The sequence below is a fragment of the Ostrea edulis genome, chromosome 9, assembly GCF_947568905.1.
Source record: "Ostrea edulis chromosome 9, xbOstEdul1.1, whole genome shotgun sequence".
Taxonomy (NCBI): Eukaryota; Metazoa; Mollusca; class Bivalvia; order Ostreida; family Ostreidae; genus Ostrea; species Ostrea edulis.
In genome coordinates, this window is record NC_079172.1 from 11,051,504 (window position 1) to 11,070,669 (window position 19,166).

At 34.4% G+C, this 19,166-nt stretch overlaps 1 protein-coding gene across 3 annotated transcripts in view; it reads right to left on the reverse strand.

Moving 5' to 3' along the window:
- The window catches only part of LOC125667843 (retinal guanylyl cyclase 2-like), an 88,973-nt gene that overhangs the window by 42,178 nt on the left and 27,629 nt on the right, over positions 1-19,166 (reverse strand). For all 3 annotated transcript variants that reach the window (XM_048901506.2, XM_056148502.1, XM_056148503.1), the window contains exon 3: positions 2,176-2,769. In XM_048901506.2, the coding sequence (XP_048757463.2) occupies positions 2,176-2,769 (594 nt within the window). The remainder of the gene's footprint in view (positions 1-2,175; positions 2,770-19,166) is intronic.

Here is a 19,166-nt window from a genome sequence, read left to right on the forward strand (position 1 = left end):
AGGTGAGCTTTCCAATATACCGACAAAATAGGTATGACAACATGCATACCAAACAGGGACGGATCTAGGAATGTTGAAGTGGGGGTTGGGTGGGTTCTACCATTATTTTTGATTTTCAAAGGGAGTCCACCCTCAAAATACGTGATTTTTACCATTTTATAGCAAACCTTTCTGACAAAAAGGGGGTCCGAACTCCCCCCTGGATTCGCCACTGCCAAACTCTGATAGACCCAAAATATAAAGTCATGTACTTGAAAATTGAAGATCAATGTATTTATTTGCAATTGTATTCATACGCACATGCATTTTCAAAAATGAAATTTGTTTCTTATATAAACAATGTACTTTCATTTCTATTGGAATTTCAGTCGTTAAAATGACAAAAAACATCGGACATGTAAATATTAAGAAAAAAACCCAGGGCAAGACAAATAATGGATAGATGATGAAGAAAATAGATTATAACGATATGCTGATGATGTTTCATAATACATCTAACTGTTTACAATCATTAGATGGGGTATTGAAATTGCTATTCTACAATGTAATTTGCCTTTAAATAAATTTTAGCAAATTCTAACCAAAAATGATTTGCATCGAGAGTACGATATTTTTAAGTCGAATATATTATCATATTACATATTTGTAAATGGAGATTTGATTAAAAACAAACAAAATTTTAACTTACTTTAATTAGATTCTTCGTAGAGTGTTGTGAAATGATAGCAATTAATCACTACATATCATTAATCAAATTTAAGAACAATTTATCTCTTTAATAATCACAGAAACTTGCTAAGTTAGGAGGATTTCAATAATCAAGATATCAATTGTTAAAAAGAAAATATATACATCAGTTCTAGAAAATTCACTAAAATCAATCAAACTTTTTGAAAAAATATTGTGTCCTTTCATCTGAGTTAATAAAACAAATAATATAGAAAGGAACAATAGTGTTGAATATAAGCATGGGAACCGGAAATATTCATATTATTACGTATTCCTTTTTGCATATTTCTAAAGCTAAGACAGAAAAAGAGCTAGTGTTGCGATACTCGTATTTCTAAACAAAACATGAGACCAGACGCCGTCAATATTGTTTCATTATGCAAAATAAAAAACCCACCAAAATATTCAACCAGGATTTCCTTTGTTTTTGACCAACTTTGAATTTTCATATGCATCTTGTAACTTTTGAATCATCATTTAGCAATTTAACGACCCTAAAATCATGGATCACAAACCTCAATTTCTCTGCGTTTTGGTACATACTAGATCATTTGTAGGATAATTTGTTAATATCATCGTTTATAATCACCATGTACCCCTCCTCATCTTTCAAAACTGCTAGCGCCCCCTGCCACATCAAACAGAATATCTAACCAATAAAAAAAAATTAAAAAAAAAAAAAATCGGAAGAAATCTTTAAAACTGATGTTGAAGGATAATAACATCAGCGTTATATCAGACTGTCACACTAACGATTGTAACGTTGACATCACAATACCAATCTGAATCAATAACGAGTCGTGGCTGTTACTATTACGCGGCTGTTCTAGCAATACTTGTAAACATAGTGTAAAATACAAACGTTTTAAATGTTATTTTTTGACGGTTATGGTGCTAACCTCTATAACGCGCTATCCCACGCCATTCAGTCATTATATAGATGTCACAAACGCTTACATGTGACACCGACAGTGATTAGGGAGGGCTGGATGAGTCGGTCTATCGTTAAACTGGTCTTTTATTTGTCGTTGTGGAAGCAATCAATTTTACGGCCAGTGACACCGATTTCCCTTTTAAAAATCTCAACCAAACTAGGGTTTATTGATATGTACACTGTATAGGAATACTTATAATTTAAATAAACGGTAAAACCATCTTCCATACGTTGGGGGGTAACATGTAAAGGTCATTGTTATCGATCCCCTCGCGATTCATTGCGAGAGGGGATATAATAACGCGACCGTTCCTCGCGCGCGCGTGCGTGTAACACTGCTCTTATAGACACAATTAGCTAGACTGATTTGATACTTCACATGTAGCTCTGTTATGAAGAGAAAATTGGGGTTCAAAGGTCAAGGTCACTACTGAACTTCATAGAAAAACTTACATTCACTGATTGCCTACATTGCAAATGCCCCGCTCTGTGGAGCTCTTGTTATAAGTTACCTTCGCTTGGCGTGCAGTCTCCACTCTTGAAGCAGGAATCTGGCAGTATGGCATTGTCGTCTGGCCAGTCGATGTCACTAATAGTACCCTGTAACCAGTCTTCATTCTGCTTGTAAATTACTCTGCTCACGGTCAGTTTGTCCAGGCGCTCCTCAATATCAAGTAAACCGAAGTGAAAATACCGTTCCCCGGTCGTGGAATATTGAAATGTGTCGTTACCTCGTGTAAACCGTGTTCCTGACAAATCCACAATGTGTTTTTGGTCCCTGAGAGATCTGTCTATGTAATTAGTGTACATCCCTTGTAATATGCAGGTGGCAGCATCGTACAGAGATTTATCGACGTAGTCATATGTTTCCGGTTCGTGCGTCGTTGCGCTATACGGTCTCACAGACGAATTGAACATTGGGTATAAAACAAAAAGCGACTGGTAAGCATGAGATGCTGAATTCACATCGCCATCGTTAATTATGCTTGTGTTGAAGAACGGCGTTCTTGCGAGCAGGAAGTAGGCAAAATGTGTTGAAATCCCCAGACTGTCTATCGTATTCAATAGTGACACCGCATCCTCGGGTTCCATGCTCAAAATTATGGCTGAAATATTGAAATTTTAAAAGTTAGAGAGAATAATCAACATATATGAAAAATATAACACTTACTCACAGTGTAATTGAATACATTTTCACACATTTCAAATTCTTCAAAATTACCACAACAACGAGTTGTCTGAAAAATAAACATTTCGATCATTAATATCCCAGTACCATTGCTATACACCTTGATCTTTTCCCTATATAAAACTAATACAAATTAGAACCAACATTTTAACTGTTAAATCAACTCTCACGGTAGTAGTCCATTGACCGGCCAACAGTTTACGAACTGTTGACCGGGCAATAGCCTACACTATTTTCATTGGCTACGCAAGTCACGTGATTCTCGGTCTGCTGCATTGTTTACGTAATGGTTAGGTTCACTTATGATGAAATACAGATTGAATTTATTTGATGAAACACAGAGCAGAATTATAGATTATAAATTCAGATATTGGGTATGTTTTCTTTTAAACTAGTGGATACGTTGATAAACGTACGCAATACACTGTTAAAAGTTCGAAGTCAACAAACCATGTGCATCTATTAAAACAACCTAAAAAAGGGGGTGTATAACAAAACAGTTATAGATTAGCTGTTTTGTTTGACCCGAGAACGGATCTTTTGCCTTTAGCCTACGGCTTCGGGCAACTGATCCGTTCTCGGGTCAAACAAAACAGCTGTTGTACGAGAACCCAGTCAATAACTGTATACTACACCAATGTTAATCTCGGCTAAGATTCGGCTTGGCTAAATATAGGGACTGATGCCTTCACCGAATCTCGGAACAGTCCTTCATAATTCGTGTCTGGAAATTTACTTTCAGCTTTGGCCGGTTCTAGCAATTAATGTGCACTTAGATGACACTGCAGGCCAAATATTCAACCCAGCCGAATCTCAGCTGAGACTACATTAATGTTAAGATATACATGTGCTGTTTGAGTACTGCGTGTAAATGCTGCCGGTCAAGTATAAGCAAGTTTGTTCACTGACTTGCCTATACATGTAGTAAAGCGGGGGTCCGAGAGAAGCGTTGACAGCCATCTACAGTTATTACAGACAGACTACTTCTGGGTTCATGCAAACCAATGCCTGTCTTTTTCAGTCACTTGTTCTATTTTCTGTCTCTCGCGATTGTAATTTTAGATCATTCGATCTATTACCTCTGGGTTATGATATATTATTATACCTCACTTTATAAGATTATATATATTTTCTTTAGATTACCTCATATTTTGGGTTGGTGTATAATTTAAGTGTTTTTGACCGCTGTGATATAAATCAATGGTATGTTAAAAAAATATAGAGCATATAGGTTGGATTGGAGACGCTTTTGTAACCAACGCACAAAACGGTATACATTCGAAGATGACAACCAAGATGCAAACAAATAGATTTTCTGTATCCTAAAATATTTGGTTAGTACCAGATATCCTTCATTATCATTAGCGAGTATCGAGGAAACAAAATTGCCCAAACAGGCTTTCGTACGTACATAAAGACTTCACTTAAAAACAAACATTGATGTCAATTTTTAGCAAATTACTATACGAACTACAATTTTTGATATGTATATTATGAACTTCCATGGCTAAATCTCCAATGAACTTTCTCTTGAAAACATACATTCAGGAAATTGTATAGGTAAAATCATTTGACAATAAAAAAAAAAAAACCTCACTGCATTAATTGCCGTCATTACTAACTTTTTGCTAGGATGGAAAGCTTTTGTCGTTTCAATTTTCAAAATAACCATCCAATCTGTCTTGGATGTCAATCGCCAAATGCGCGCTTTGGTGAAGAATTACAAAAAAAAAACCCAAAAAAACCACCCTATAATACGTGGCTTTAGTTAATACCAAAAACATTAATTTCTTAGATGTCTTTACCATTTTCAATACACAATTAAACTACACTGTAACAATGCATGTATAACGTTTAGAACCGGATACTCGAGCTAACAAAGCAGGGGATGTCATGTCTTCATTCAGGAGAGAATATGTGAAATTGGATCGAAGTCGCCAATATAGTTCTTGTTAGAACACCTGTTTTCCACATAAGTCCATACGGCCAGTAATCTTATATTGCCAACACTCTAAATATCATTACACAAAGCTGATCATTCTCAGGAGCTCTTCGTAGAATTGATTGATTACAGGTTTCCATACAGTTCATATTCGACATATTTCTTCACTGGTCCCAAGGACCCAATGACATGGCAAAACATCGAATGCATATGGTTTCAATTTATATTGCCTTACACGTCTTCAGATACATGTATATGATAAAATTTATTTTCTTACAATATGAAACATTAAAAGTTTATGATTCAAGATTTTATTATTTTATTTTGTAAAAAAAACAAATCTGTATGGAGGACCTTTGAAGTATTTGTATATTCTATGGTATACATGTATACACAATATTTATGTTCATCATACTTTCAGAAATTCATTTTGTGTGACAAGAGGACTGACAATCCAGTTCGCAACATACTTGTGTTCAGCTTCCAATATTTAGTTAGTTTTGGTACATTCATATCGAGGAAATTACACATATCATATGTAATTGTTAATAGTTTTGTTCTACAATATTTCACTTTTTTCTATGATTTAAACCTTACATCTGGTTAAAATGACACTTAATGCCGAAAGGACCGTATGGAAACAAAGAATGAGAAAGAACAGCATTTTCCCTCTTGAATTTGAATAATTAACGACGAAAAATTAAACCAATGACAATCATGCTCTCTTCTTTGGTTCAAAAGGTAAACAAGCAAAAGGAGAGACGCTGTATGAGCTGGATAAAGGAAGAGAACACATTTATTACATGTACTTACAATACGGGAAATTGAAAAGAGTTATTTAAGAAATGTTCTTCAGTTTTTAACGTAATATGTGTATGATGATAAACGTTGAGCCAATTGAATGGAGCGCGTTAGAACAAGATCCAGTTTAACTTTCTTTCTAATGGCGTGTCAATAAGCATCACCAATGTAATATGTCATGTGGTCAACAAAACAAATGTAAATTGAATAACAGCTTATTTCCACGGCAACTATAATGTGTTTTCCTTTTTAAAAAAAATAGCCGAGCTTCATTGCCCAAGTAAAGCGTAGTTCAAATATTCCTGATTTTGTTTCCTTACATTTTACTGTAAATACGATCATACGATGTAGCTAGCTGTTGTTCGTGGTTAAGTGGAGAGTCTCAGAATCTAGATTTATATTATCCTTGTCAGCTTGTTTTGACAAAGACGTGACTTCGTAGTAAAAAGCAACACCCTGCTGGTTTAAGAGAAAATAACAATTAAAGAATACCATAAATAAATGGGGTCTTTCACAAATGTTTTGACACAATCGTTACTTAACCAAGGTCAATTTATTCGTATAATATTGAGTGAAAAACAAGTTTATAAACCTGTTAAAGGAAATAATGTATAAGAATTTTCAAACCCTTAGTAACTGTATCATGGGTTTGTGTTTTCATTTTTTAAGTTTCTTCATATCAAATTTCCCCTGGGGAGATTTTCATTCTTTATGATATTTATTGTTTTATCTGATTCAATTAGAATAATATCATAATGGCATATGCATCCCATAGGTGCAGAATCGTTAGCATTAATCGGTATAGTCAAAATTAATCAGCGTTGTACCCCGAAAATGTGTAAGTGAACCCGAAGAGCATCAATGCTATTGATTTTATCACAATAAATTAGCATGACAGAGCTTAAATATCCCCTTCAGCCATTCATTGACTAAGTGGTTATGGAGAAAAAACGTTGAATCAAGATATCATAAAAAATATATGGGAACCTTGTCTTCAATAGCGAAAAATAACGAGGAAGCTAAAATAAGTATTGTCTTGCCATTATGATGATAGAAGCTATATTTCACATGTTTATTAGTGTAAAATGTATATATGTGTTTATTTTGATGCATGACTTTCAATATTCTCCTTTAAAGTTAGCATTTAGCAAATTATATGGTTATCATAACAACTTAATATTTACAAATACAATCCGTCATTAGGACAAATGCTGTCTGATATGTTTCAAACCAATTGGTAGACCGTTTTTGGGAGTTGAACTATGTTCAATCTCCCTGGGTCATCACGCACTTTTCTGCGCAGTAATTTGTATTGATTTGTATAGTGGTCGTCAGCGAGGGTTCTGTGTCAGCTGATTTACTCCTAGGTAAATCAACATAAACTTTTATAAACATCCGCTATTAAATAATCCTTGTAACTTTTCTGAATTAATCTAATTTTGATAATTGACATGTAAATAAATGCAATGATATTGTATTCAAATCAATTTGAATACAAGATTTCGATCAAATTGATACTGATAGACATAGAAAAATAAAAGATAAGGTTGAAAATTGTCGTTTGTAGCGCAGCGTCACCTATAAACATTGATAGGGAAACGAACGACAACTGCACACAAGCCCTATTGACACCGTGGCGCGAAATATCGAATATGGTGCGAAACCTCAGAAAATTTACAAGAAATAACTCTACAACATTGTGTATGTGTATATATTTGGTTTTTTTTTTAATGTGATATAAAAAATGCTTGATGTTACATGTAGATTGAATTAAAACACGTCATTCCCAGTCAACAACTTTCGATTGGGATCGGAATACGAAATAATTTTTTTTATATCCGGTGGCAAAGTGAAACTGCTTCATGCTTCAAGTTATTGAATTACGTAGTAAATGCACGTTACACATTAGAGAACTGTTCCTTTTAATAAAGAAAGTCACAAAATAGATACAAAATGAGTGTACCTTATTCATTACTGTTACCGAGCTTTCGTCGACTATAATCTCGAAATGGCGTGTTTCGCTTCGCTTGATGACGGTAAGGTCCACATTTTCTACGTGAGTAGTGTGATATTTGTTTATGAATTTTTTGCGCATACATGGTATGTCTCGGCTAGGAATAATGGAAACTTTCTCACCTATGTATGTAAAGACATATTAATATCTATTTTTAAAAATGTAGAACACTTTTATCAAATGACAATGTTTGAAAACGCTTAGAGCCCCGATGTCAGAATTTCCTTTTCCAAGACATCAATATGTCAAATTCATTATCCTTTTTGAATAGTATGTACCATATTTTGTACCATGCAGTTATCCATTTTGAATCCCTATTACAATGGAATTTTGCTGCACTCTGTAATGTTTGAGTGGATGTCATGAGTGTATGTCAAACAGAAATTTTAAGAGCATGGGATAAGGTGCTGCCATGTATTACTTCACTATCAAAGTTTAACCCAGTTGCCACAATGTTGAATTCATGCTGCAAAAAGGATTGGAAATTGCTCTGGTCAAAACACATTGTTTATTTGTCTACAGATAAAAGAGACATGAGGATTCTCCCTCACAAACTAAAAAAAAAAATAGTTATGGATCTTGTACATGTATAGTTTATTAATCACTATAGATTTCCAGCATCACAAGTCTGATTCCACTATATGCTTTCCATACTGTCAGGTTCATTCACCCCCTGTTTGAGCCTCAGTATAATATCCCAAATACCTTGGCAATAAATAACATTATTTGACTATTGTTTCATTTTTAGCGGAGTTGCGATGAAGTCGAACTCGGCTTATGATCTGATGAAGTGCCTTTGGGCGGGCAGGCGGGCACGCATCAACATTTCATTTCCGCACCATAGCTCTTGAGCAAATCATAGGATCTCATTCAAACTTAGATGGATTGTCACCCTCAGTAAGATGAGGAAGCCTATCGATTCTGGGGTCACTAGGTCAAAGGTCAAGGTCACTGGCTATAAATACACTGAAATTTGGAGAAAATTTTGTTTTCCGCACCATAGCTCTTGAACGAATTATAGGATCTCAATCAAACTTAGATCGATTAAGTAAGACAAGAAGCCTATTGATTCCGGGGTCACAAGGTCAAAGTCACAGTGGCTATAAATAGACTGAAATTTGGAGAAAATTTTGTTTTCTGCACTATAATTTTTTAACAAATTATAGGATCTCAATTAAACTTAGATGAATTATCGCCCTTGATGAGACAAAGAAGCCTTTTGATTTTGGTCAAGGGTTAAAGGTCAAGGTCACAAAGGATTTAAGTCGGCTGAAATTTATGTACGCAAAATTTTGCTCCCTGCTTGATAATTCTTGAAAACTTTTCTGCCGGTTCCCTCTATGCCCATTCCTTGCGCAACTCGGCTTGTGCATTTCCGATGCCCGACAATTTTTAATCCTCTACAGAACTGTAGTATACTCAGGTGACAGTTTAGCATATTGGACTACCTTTTCAAGTAATGAATCCTTAGAATTAGCTATAACTAGGATTAAACTTGAATGTATATATACAGGGGAAAAACTTCTTCATAACTGCAAGGCATTGATAACCATATTGATTTGAATGTTTGGGCCATAATATGTGGTCACATTTTTCATGAGAATATAAAGGGGTGAAATTCTAGAAAACAACAACACGACTTCAGTTACTCGAGGAGCGTTGTGGCCCATGGGCCTTCCATTATCCATGTTTGCTGTTGTAACGCTTTGAAAAACAACAACAGTTGATTTGTATCTAAAATCATGATAATATTCAGTCATTTATCCCCCTCCCCTTCCAGTACTATCTTTTCTAACTGAATTTCCACAATGTTCAACTCCCACGAGTACTTTAAGTACTTTGATTACATACTAATTTTAATTTTGACTACGGATTACTCCGTTTACCTGATCAACGCCCACAGCAGGTGTGACCGGTCAACAGGGGATGCTTACTCCTCCTAGACACCTGATCCCACCTCTGGTATGTCCGTGTCTTCTCTACTCTTAGTTTTATAATCTTTATAAGAATTATGAGATTGATCAGTGTTCGTTATCTGCACATATTGTTTGAAGCAATTTACTTATTATACATTCTAGCAACGACGGATATTGCTAAAAGCAAATATATAGTGCCGGATTCGAGAAACAGAGATTTTCAATTTGAAACTGTAAGGTTGATTTAATTTTATGTATATTAGGATAAAACTAAATGCATATCTAAGTACTGTGACAGAACAGCGCTACGAAAGCACGTACTCTCTCACGATAGAATCATCGGGGCTTTAAAAAGGGATATTTATCATGCTATGACAACACGTTGGAGATTTAGATTTCTTTCGCATTTGCTAATTGGTACTTTATTTGGATGAATTCAGACTTTATAGACCAATCGAAAGCAATTTTATTTCAAAATATAGTTTTCATTGACTTTCATTAAAAAAAACTAACAAAGAACCCAATAATTATTAGAGATTCTCGCAATGTTTAATCATTGATAATTGGGTTTCAAAGTAAAACTTTAGAATTTAGTCATTACGAGTTCGTGATTTTACAATAAAACAGAGAATGCGTTAGGTACTTTTGAAATCCTGGTTGTTTGGATTTCTATCGATGACTCAATCATTCCTGTGATCAGAATGATTTCACAATTGTTACTTCTTTCAGAAACTAGTTAACTGCTGTTTGGAGATATTGTGACAAAGAATGCCTGCACAAAAACAGGTATGTTTCTATAACAAAGGGCGTCTAGTTTGAAGAGTAAATGAGCTTTGAACATTTTTATGCATACATGTATGCATTTTACAAGATTTAAGATAATCGATTTCCTGTGATTTTCGAGTTGACTTCATTGGGAAACAAGAAACCAAATAAACGATGAATCAATAGAGACCGATTACTCCAATTCCAGATGAGAGGGTCCAAACTCGGTGTCTTGTGAGATATTTCAGCGCTTCCATTAGTAGTGTTTGACTTCTCTGATGCCGGTAACAATCAGCGAACTACGACGGCTTAGCGGTCGTCGTAATAACCCTGTGCCAGTAGGAATATAAATTAGACGACATAATCATATTTAACGAGTAAGATTTTACGATTTAATGAATAATATGGGTTTGCATGAGCAGGTCTGAAGAGTAAGAAGGAATTAGGAAGGTCTCTACGTCCAAGCAAGCAATCGATGGGTGGACGCAATTCGATGACGGTCCGTACTCCGTACTTCCCAGAGAACACGATCTGCGGGGGGAAATGTCTGAACGTTTCTTAAACATGCATTTCTGAACTTATAATCTTGAATGAGTGTACTGCTGAATTCATAACGGTTTCTTTCACGCATAAATACTTAAGTCCTTGCTTTCTTTGGTGTCTTTTCCCAGAAAATTTCTAATCAATATAAATAGGATTGCAGAATGTCATTTTAACAGGATCGAGATCACCCTTTTTTATCAGTACATTTAACAGTTTGCGTTCTTTAGAAATGTGTATTTACGATGAACTGAAATAGGGATTCATCCAAATCGTAAAAACGTAACAACGAAGTCAGATACCTGATTAAGGTTTTTTTGCGTACATATATCATTTTGTTGAAATTTTCCTATCTTTGTGTGTATATATATATATATAATATAATATAACTGATGAAAATAGTAGAGTACTACTTGTGACTACCTACCACCTCGTCGACAGGCCTCAAATATTCTGGAGAGTGAGAGAGAGAGAGAGAGAGAGAGAGAGAGAGAGAGAGAGAGAGAGAGAGAGAGAATATCCATCTATGGATACATGCTTCCCTTCTAGCCAGGTATTCCAGGGACGAACTCACGACCTGCGGAACCAAACCTCCTACCTGTAGCAGCGTACTATCACTCGGCCAATTGGGCGAGTCTTTCAATGACAATGTCATTCTTGCTACGCTGCCACACGATACAAGCGCAAATTAAAGAGGATCATATATGATACAAACTACGTTTGAAATCCTCCCTAAGATGATTTAAGCAATGACCCAGCAACTTTCTAAGTCATCACCGGGATGACTTTAATGTGCGTAAAGATGTTGCTATGCAAAACCTGCAACTGTATACTAATTTTATTCCAGACATTTATGTGCAGAAAAACATGTTTGTCATTATTCACTCAAAACTGAACTGTATATACATGTATATTATATTGAGCATACAATTGAGATTTCACTTTTTATCACTATAGCAACACAAACAACACAGAAAAGGAAACTCAATATATTGTTATCCAACGGTCAAGATTCTAGAGATGCTTATTCTGCCATGATTTTGTGCTTTTATTACACAGATTCTAAACTAGCTGCAATAATGTAGCCCTCTCTGATTTTTTTTTTTTTTTTTTTTTTTTTTTTTTTGGGAGAGGGCTACAACTCCTTAGGATCTCCGTAATGGTGCAAATGCGGGAGTGATTCACTCCCGCAACATTTGCGCTCATTCTAAACATTTCCTGACTTTCTTTACGTAAATAAAATGATATTCTATGTTTCTTAGTCAATATATAAATTTACAACCTGCAACTTTAGATTTGTGAGGCTCTATTCTACCGTTTTCAACAATTTCGATAAATTCCAATTTCTCGATTCATATTTGTGCGCCATGTTTGATGTACTGAAGTTTCAACTTCCGGTTGTCAAGTCATTTGCATATGCCATATAAGGTAGTATTTACATCAATGGACAAGTATGGAGGCGAAAGCTATTTCGTCGGTATTGAAAAGGTTTGAATTTAATATCAAGTTAAAAACCGAACAGCAGAGTGTAAATTCTTTCTGCAACAATATGATTTTCCTTTCTTTGTCGAAGTGGCTCGAGTAACTACATTTTCGAGCTGATTGTCAATGTTTAGGCTTTTCATTAGATCCACCTACGAGATCTCGCGATAACAAGCATGGCGGAGCAGATGAAGAATTTTGCGCTGTACATTATATTTAATGAAAAACACCTTTATTAGACATGCCTGAGCACAAAGTTGGTACTCCTTTTGGTGTAAACAACATTTGGGACTAATACACAGAGTTTATTATCGGTTATTCATAAAATTATTTTGCACCATTACGGAGATCCTATGGAATTGTAGCCCTATCCCGAAAACGTCAGAATAAAAAAAAAATTGGATAGGGCTACATTATTGCAGCTAATTCTAAACATACCTATATAAACTATTTTCCGTTGTAATGATGTATATGTATCGTGTTTCATGTAATTTTCAGACATTATCTACATTCATGTAGCTGAAATTTGAGATCCGCCTCCGTCATAAACCGAGATAACATAAGTAACATGTTATTGAGTACAAATGTACCACCAGGGGCGGATCCAGGAATTGCGGTTAGGGGAGCGCAACTTTATGGGGCAGGAGGTATGGGGGCCGTCTTGAGGTCCCCAGTAAGCCAAGTGCGAAGCCCTAGTGGGGGCCCAGCGCTCCTGGATTTACAGATTTCATAGGGCTTGAAATATGTTTCCTATGCAGTAATTTTTACAACTTCCTGTCAATTTTGATAGAGGGAAATCAATAAAATGACGCACATTTTAAGGGGTTTAGGGGGATGCAAGTTTTTCCAATAAAAATGATTCAATAATTCAAAATATTTTGTCATTTATTGCTCTGAGAGTGGAATTAATTATTGCTTCTTTTATCGTTTACGATTTGAAAAAAATGGGGAGGGGGGCTCCCCTTAATTTCGCCACTGACCACAGTACGAAGCTCTGAATTTATATACTACATGTAATTGTATTTCCCAACTCATTGGATCATAATAGCTAATGGTTAATGGCAGTCTCCCATTTTTGCCAAACTGCAGATTGGGTTGTCGAATACAAAATGCATTATCGTATCGATACATGTACAAATACATTATCGTATTGAATAAACTTTTACAAATTCCTTTCTATACGTGCATTTATTTATTATGCGGTGGGCATTTATCTGAAAATATTTTAATAAACTTGTGGATTACAAATATCATAAATTGGAAATGTTAAGTGGAATGCAAGATCTTTTCATTGTAGAGTTTTCAATTTCTTTAATAAACCTTTGTACGTTAGAGAAATTAGGGTGGAAATATTAATCACTTTAAGTAATTGTTTATCATATATAGTGACATTGTGCTTAATTAATGCAAATAAATCCTGAAGAATTCATATATTCGCACCCGGTCCATTCGACCTATAAGTTACTTTGTTAACATATTTTAGATTTACATTAGAGCGCACGGGAAATAGATTTTCTGTGAAAGAGAGCTGATATTGCAAATCCAGCTGTTGAATTTTGGTAATTATTAATAAGTTCCCTGAAAATTCAATGTATACCGTTGCTATCTAGAAATTCAAAATGAAACATTTGATAAATATTTTCATTTGAAATTTTCATATATGACAAAGCATTTTAAAAAAGTTTTCGTCGTTGAGAGGGCCAATTAGGTTTATAAGATATGGACACAATTCAAATTTACATTAACTTGAATATATAGATTTTGATTCTTCTCTTATATCTTATACATGTATACTTTTTAAATAATGTGTAGAGGAAAATAGGACTTTAAAAATAAAATATATTTTAAACCCAAAGTTCCTCTTAAAACACCCTTTATGTATAATCACTAGGCCTATGTTGGTTTGGTGAGAACACTCTTTCACAAATTCAGAGAGAGGTACAATTTTAACGACACTGGTATGAAAAGACATTATTTTGAGATCAGTAAATAACCTTTAATATACATGAACAGTTGATTGATTAATCAAATATTGTTTCACGTCCCTCTCGAGAATTTTTCACTCACATGAAGACGTCACCATTGCCGGTGAAGGGCTGCAAAATTTAGGTCTATGCTCGGCGCTTACAGCCTTTGAGCAAGGAGGGATCTTTATCATGCCACACCTGCTGTGACACGGGACCTTTGTTTTTGTGGTCCCATCCGAAGGACCGTCCCCATTTAGTCGCCTCTTACGACAAGCAAGGGGTACTGAGGACCTATTCTAACCCGGATCCCAAATGATTACTGTATAAGTATATACATAATTATACTTTATCATGGAATAAAATACCATTAAGCTACATTGATCAATTTGATGCCGACTTGCATGTATTTAGACACTGGGAAAATTGATGTTAGTAACTGTCTACACGGGATTGCATGTACAGTCAACTGAAGAAAACCACATTGAACCTTTTGGTATCAAACCGTTTGACAAATTAACAGCGAAAGGTTATAGTGGTTGAGATATGAAATAACTGTCTCTTGCATAATTAACAAATAAAGTACATGAAATTCAAAGTAAATAAAATATAACATTTCCATTGTTTTGTAGTGCACATCTTTGATGATGGAAACTATCTATGTCATGAACAATTGTATACACTGTTTATGCTCCATTTTTAATTTCTAACCGAAATTATACAAGTTATTTTATAAGCAAAGTAAAATGTCAAGGTCATTCGAGTAACTTGACCTTGATACTAGTTTGCAGGCTTCACCATCCAATGACGTTATTGTTGAAGACCCCGGGGTATGTGTCTATAACTACAGGTTTTGTGAATATTTACAGGTTTTTATGATCAAGGTTAGAAGTCCAAGGTCATTGATACTAATTTGTAAACCTCATCATCCAATCATCATTGTTGAAGATCCCATGCCTCTGTCAGCTCAGGTTTGTAAGTTAGACCAGTTTGAATGATAAAGGTCAGAGATCGTTGTTACTAGAGTTAATTGACTTTGATAAAAGTTTGTATTTCCTATCATCCTCTTATCATTGCTGAACATTCTATGAATATATGTGATATATCTGTTGAAATATTGAATGACATGTTTTCCCGATGAGTTCTAAATTTAGATCCCAACCCATTTGATCCCTCAAAAAGTACTTACACCCCTTCAATGTAAAAACAAAAAACATTCCTGTACAATTAGATACATAGACTTATCATATATTTTAGTATAAAATACATTCATTATTCGGAGAACAGTCGCATACAATTTAGATGCGAGAAAGAACAAGAAGCGGCAGAAGAATAAGAACTGAACAAAAGCAATAAGTCTCCAAACTTCATTTTGTATACTTAATTCAATATTATTTAACTCCATTTAGCAAAATATTATTTTGCGGAAGATTATAAATTCTGTGGTGGACAGATATTTATCAAAGAAAGGAGAGCATTTTTCAGACTTTATGATGGAAAAAGTGAAGACAACGAACAGTGATCAATCTCCTAAATCCCATAAAGAGTGCAAATCGAGAATAGACCAAACACGGGCCCCTGGAAACACCGGAGATCGGATGAGGTGGATAATGTAAGATAGGACTCAGAAGCTATTACTTGTAATTAGGTGGATTGCAATCAGTATGATGAATATTTCAGTGATATACTCTCATGAAATCATTTATAACGAAAATATTAATATCCGCTGTAATCAGAAGCAAGCGCAAGATTTACACGAACCAGCAAATTGACATTTTTCTGAACTTCCAACAAAAATGTCAGTTTTAGGTTAAATCATTTTCAAGAGAGATTGATACCTAAACTTGCAAAGTATTAAAAAGGTTTAAAGATAATGTGTCACTTTCTTATTCAAAAGTTCACTACTTCTTTTGTTATTTTTTAAATGTAAAACAAAAACCCCACAGCAATTAATTACGAGAAATTAAGGTATTCAATGTATAATGACCATATTTCATATCTAATAAATGGATGGTGGAATATTTGTAATCATGGTATCATTTTGAAGGGTTCATCAAATAAAAATAATCCACCATAGGAATTTTCAAAATTTTGTTTACTGCTTAATTCATTTCACCTAGAATTTAACATTGAAGTATATGAGAAAAGCATATTTTATTACAATATTTTAAAAACAAATTATAATTTCATAATTATCTCTTGGTAGAAAGTTACATACACTTTCTTTTTATGAAAATCTGAAATAAAATTAATCATTGACCACACACATTTTTAGAAAATTAGATTTTACTTATTTTTACAAAGGGCAGACAACTCTTCCAAATAGTCTTAAGTGCAAAAAGGTCAGCTTCTAATCATTTACCAGTCATGTGAATTTCATCTGCTTCACTTTCATCATTATTTAACAATAAACTTTTATGTTGATTTAAATCCTTCAAAATTGTTCATTATCCTTTCATTATACATGGAATACCTTAAGACACAATTCATCAATTTTACACTTTAATTGGAGATGTCAATGGACTTAGTAGATGACCTTGTCAACTACCTGTCCTGTGGATGTTGTGAATACTTGGATGTTTTTGTTTTAAAAGCTTCATACCCTCTATTCGCTTGAAATAATCCTATATACTATACTACTATAGTACTTTTAGATGAAATAGTTACAAGAGAGTAATTTGGTTTTTCATGAATGTTGGAACTTTAAGGATAATATACTCGGCCCCTTTTTTCTGACCCATCTCTGATTTGATTTGAACATATTCTACTATGATTAATATAATTATTAGAAAGGAATTTTCAGGTGACGTCTCAATATAATTGCTTAAATGGGATGTAACGCAACAAAAACAAAACGCAAAACAAAAATGAAAATAGAGAACAACAAAAACTCATAAACACCCCCTCCCCCAAAAGAAAAGAAAAACAAAACAAGGAGAAAACAAACACATTGAAAGCGCTCCATAGATATTTTATGACACATGCATTACACATGTCATATTACAACCATGGAAGTTGCATGTCTCAACAAGAAATCGCGGTTTCAAATTTTTGCGATTTTATATTGAAAGAGAAGTAAACATTCTCTTGATAGAAGGAATGTAAGATCGACAAACTAAATTTCGATTATTTTATTATTATTATTATATTATATTATATTATATTATATATATATATATATATGAAAAACTCTCAACACTTTGTTGAAATATTTTGACCGTGTTACCGGTCTTCTTCAGTCGTGTTTATCTCTCATAGCAACGTAACGCACGACTACATACGCGAAAGTACTATGACGTCACAGTAAGTATTATAAACGACAAAGTTGATATTGCGCGAAAAACATTTGAGAAAGGTAAGAGTCGTAATAATAAAATGAACAATACTCACCCGACCTCGTGGAAGAAGACCGGTAACACGGTCGAACTATTTCAACAAAGTGTTTAGAGTTTTTTCTGTATTTTACTTCCAAAAAAGATACTTTATATATATATATATATATATATATATATATATATATATATATATATATATATTACATGTATGGTATATACGATGCATTATATACACTGACGTCATTATGAAAAGGGTAAAGATAAGGAAAATATAATATACGCTGACTTACTATCACAAATATTATGTACACTGATATATTAACTATCTCATATATTACCTACAGTGACATGACTTTCACATACGCTGACGTAATTATCACGTGTATTACATACACTGACGTAACTATTACATGTATGAATTCAATTATCTATCAGCAGGGGTTTTTAATTGGTATTCATAAAGTTTTCGATCATTATTTTCATAGACCTGTAGCTAAAACCAGTATTTGTTGTCATGTTTGGTGAACGTGTTGAAATAATGATTAGACTAATAATAGCTTTTATTCGGAAACCCAAAGTATTCAAACTTAGATTTTTATTCTTGGCTACAGGCTGTGATAGAGGCTACATAGACACGTGCATTGAACGTGATCATTGCGTATATTGCTGTGTGAGCTTCTCGTGATTCAAATCCCTACATATTGAAAACAAAGGGGAAAATCCTCTCACAAATCGTTTTCTTGACTTTCACACAGAACGAAGGACTATCAGTGTAAATCAGATTGAATGGTTTCTTCAGACTTGCTGTTTTTCTTCTGTTGGATATGAGTGATTTTTTATCTCTGTCTGGTGGGTTTTTTCTCATTGAAATGATAGTAATAAAAACATGAATATGATATATATAAGCCATTTTCTTCAGCTACTTGCTGTTTCTTATTTTGGATCCAATGCCTTGATGGATATTTCAACATCAAAAACTAAATAAATGTCATTTCTGTGGAAAGCTGTGTCGATTTGTAGTACCTGTCAACAAAATGAGTGATTAAAGAGCGTTACAATTACTGTGCACTAGATTAGTGAAAAAATCCGTCACAATCACGGTCAACGAGATCAGAGGTGTTAAAAACCCGCATCAAAATCACTGTCAACGGGGAAAGTAGGGTTAAAAATTACGTCAAAATCATTATCAACAGAATCAGAGGCGTTAAACCACGTCCAAATCACTGTCAACAGAATCAGTGGCGTTCAACCACGTCAAAATCACTGTCAACAGAATCAGTGGCGTTCAACCACGTCAAAATCACTGTCAACAGAATCAGTGGCGTTCAACCACGTCAAAATCACTGTCAACAGAATCAGAGGCGTTAAACCACGTCAAAATCACTGTTAACAGAATCAGTGGCGTTAAACCACGTCAAAATCACTGTCAACAGAATCAGTGGCGTTAAACCACGTCAAAATCACTGTCAACAGAATCAGTGGCGTTAAACCACGTCAAAATCACTGTCAACGAGATTACTGCGGTTAAAAACCACAGTCAACTACATGTTGATTA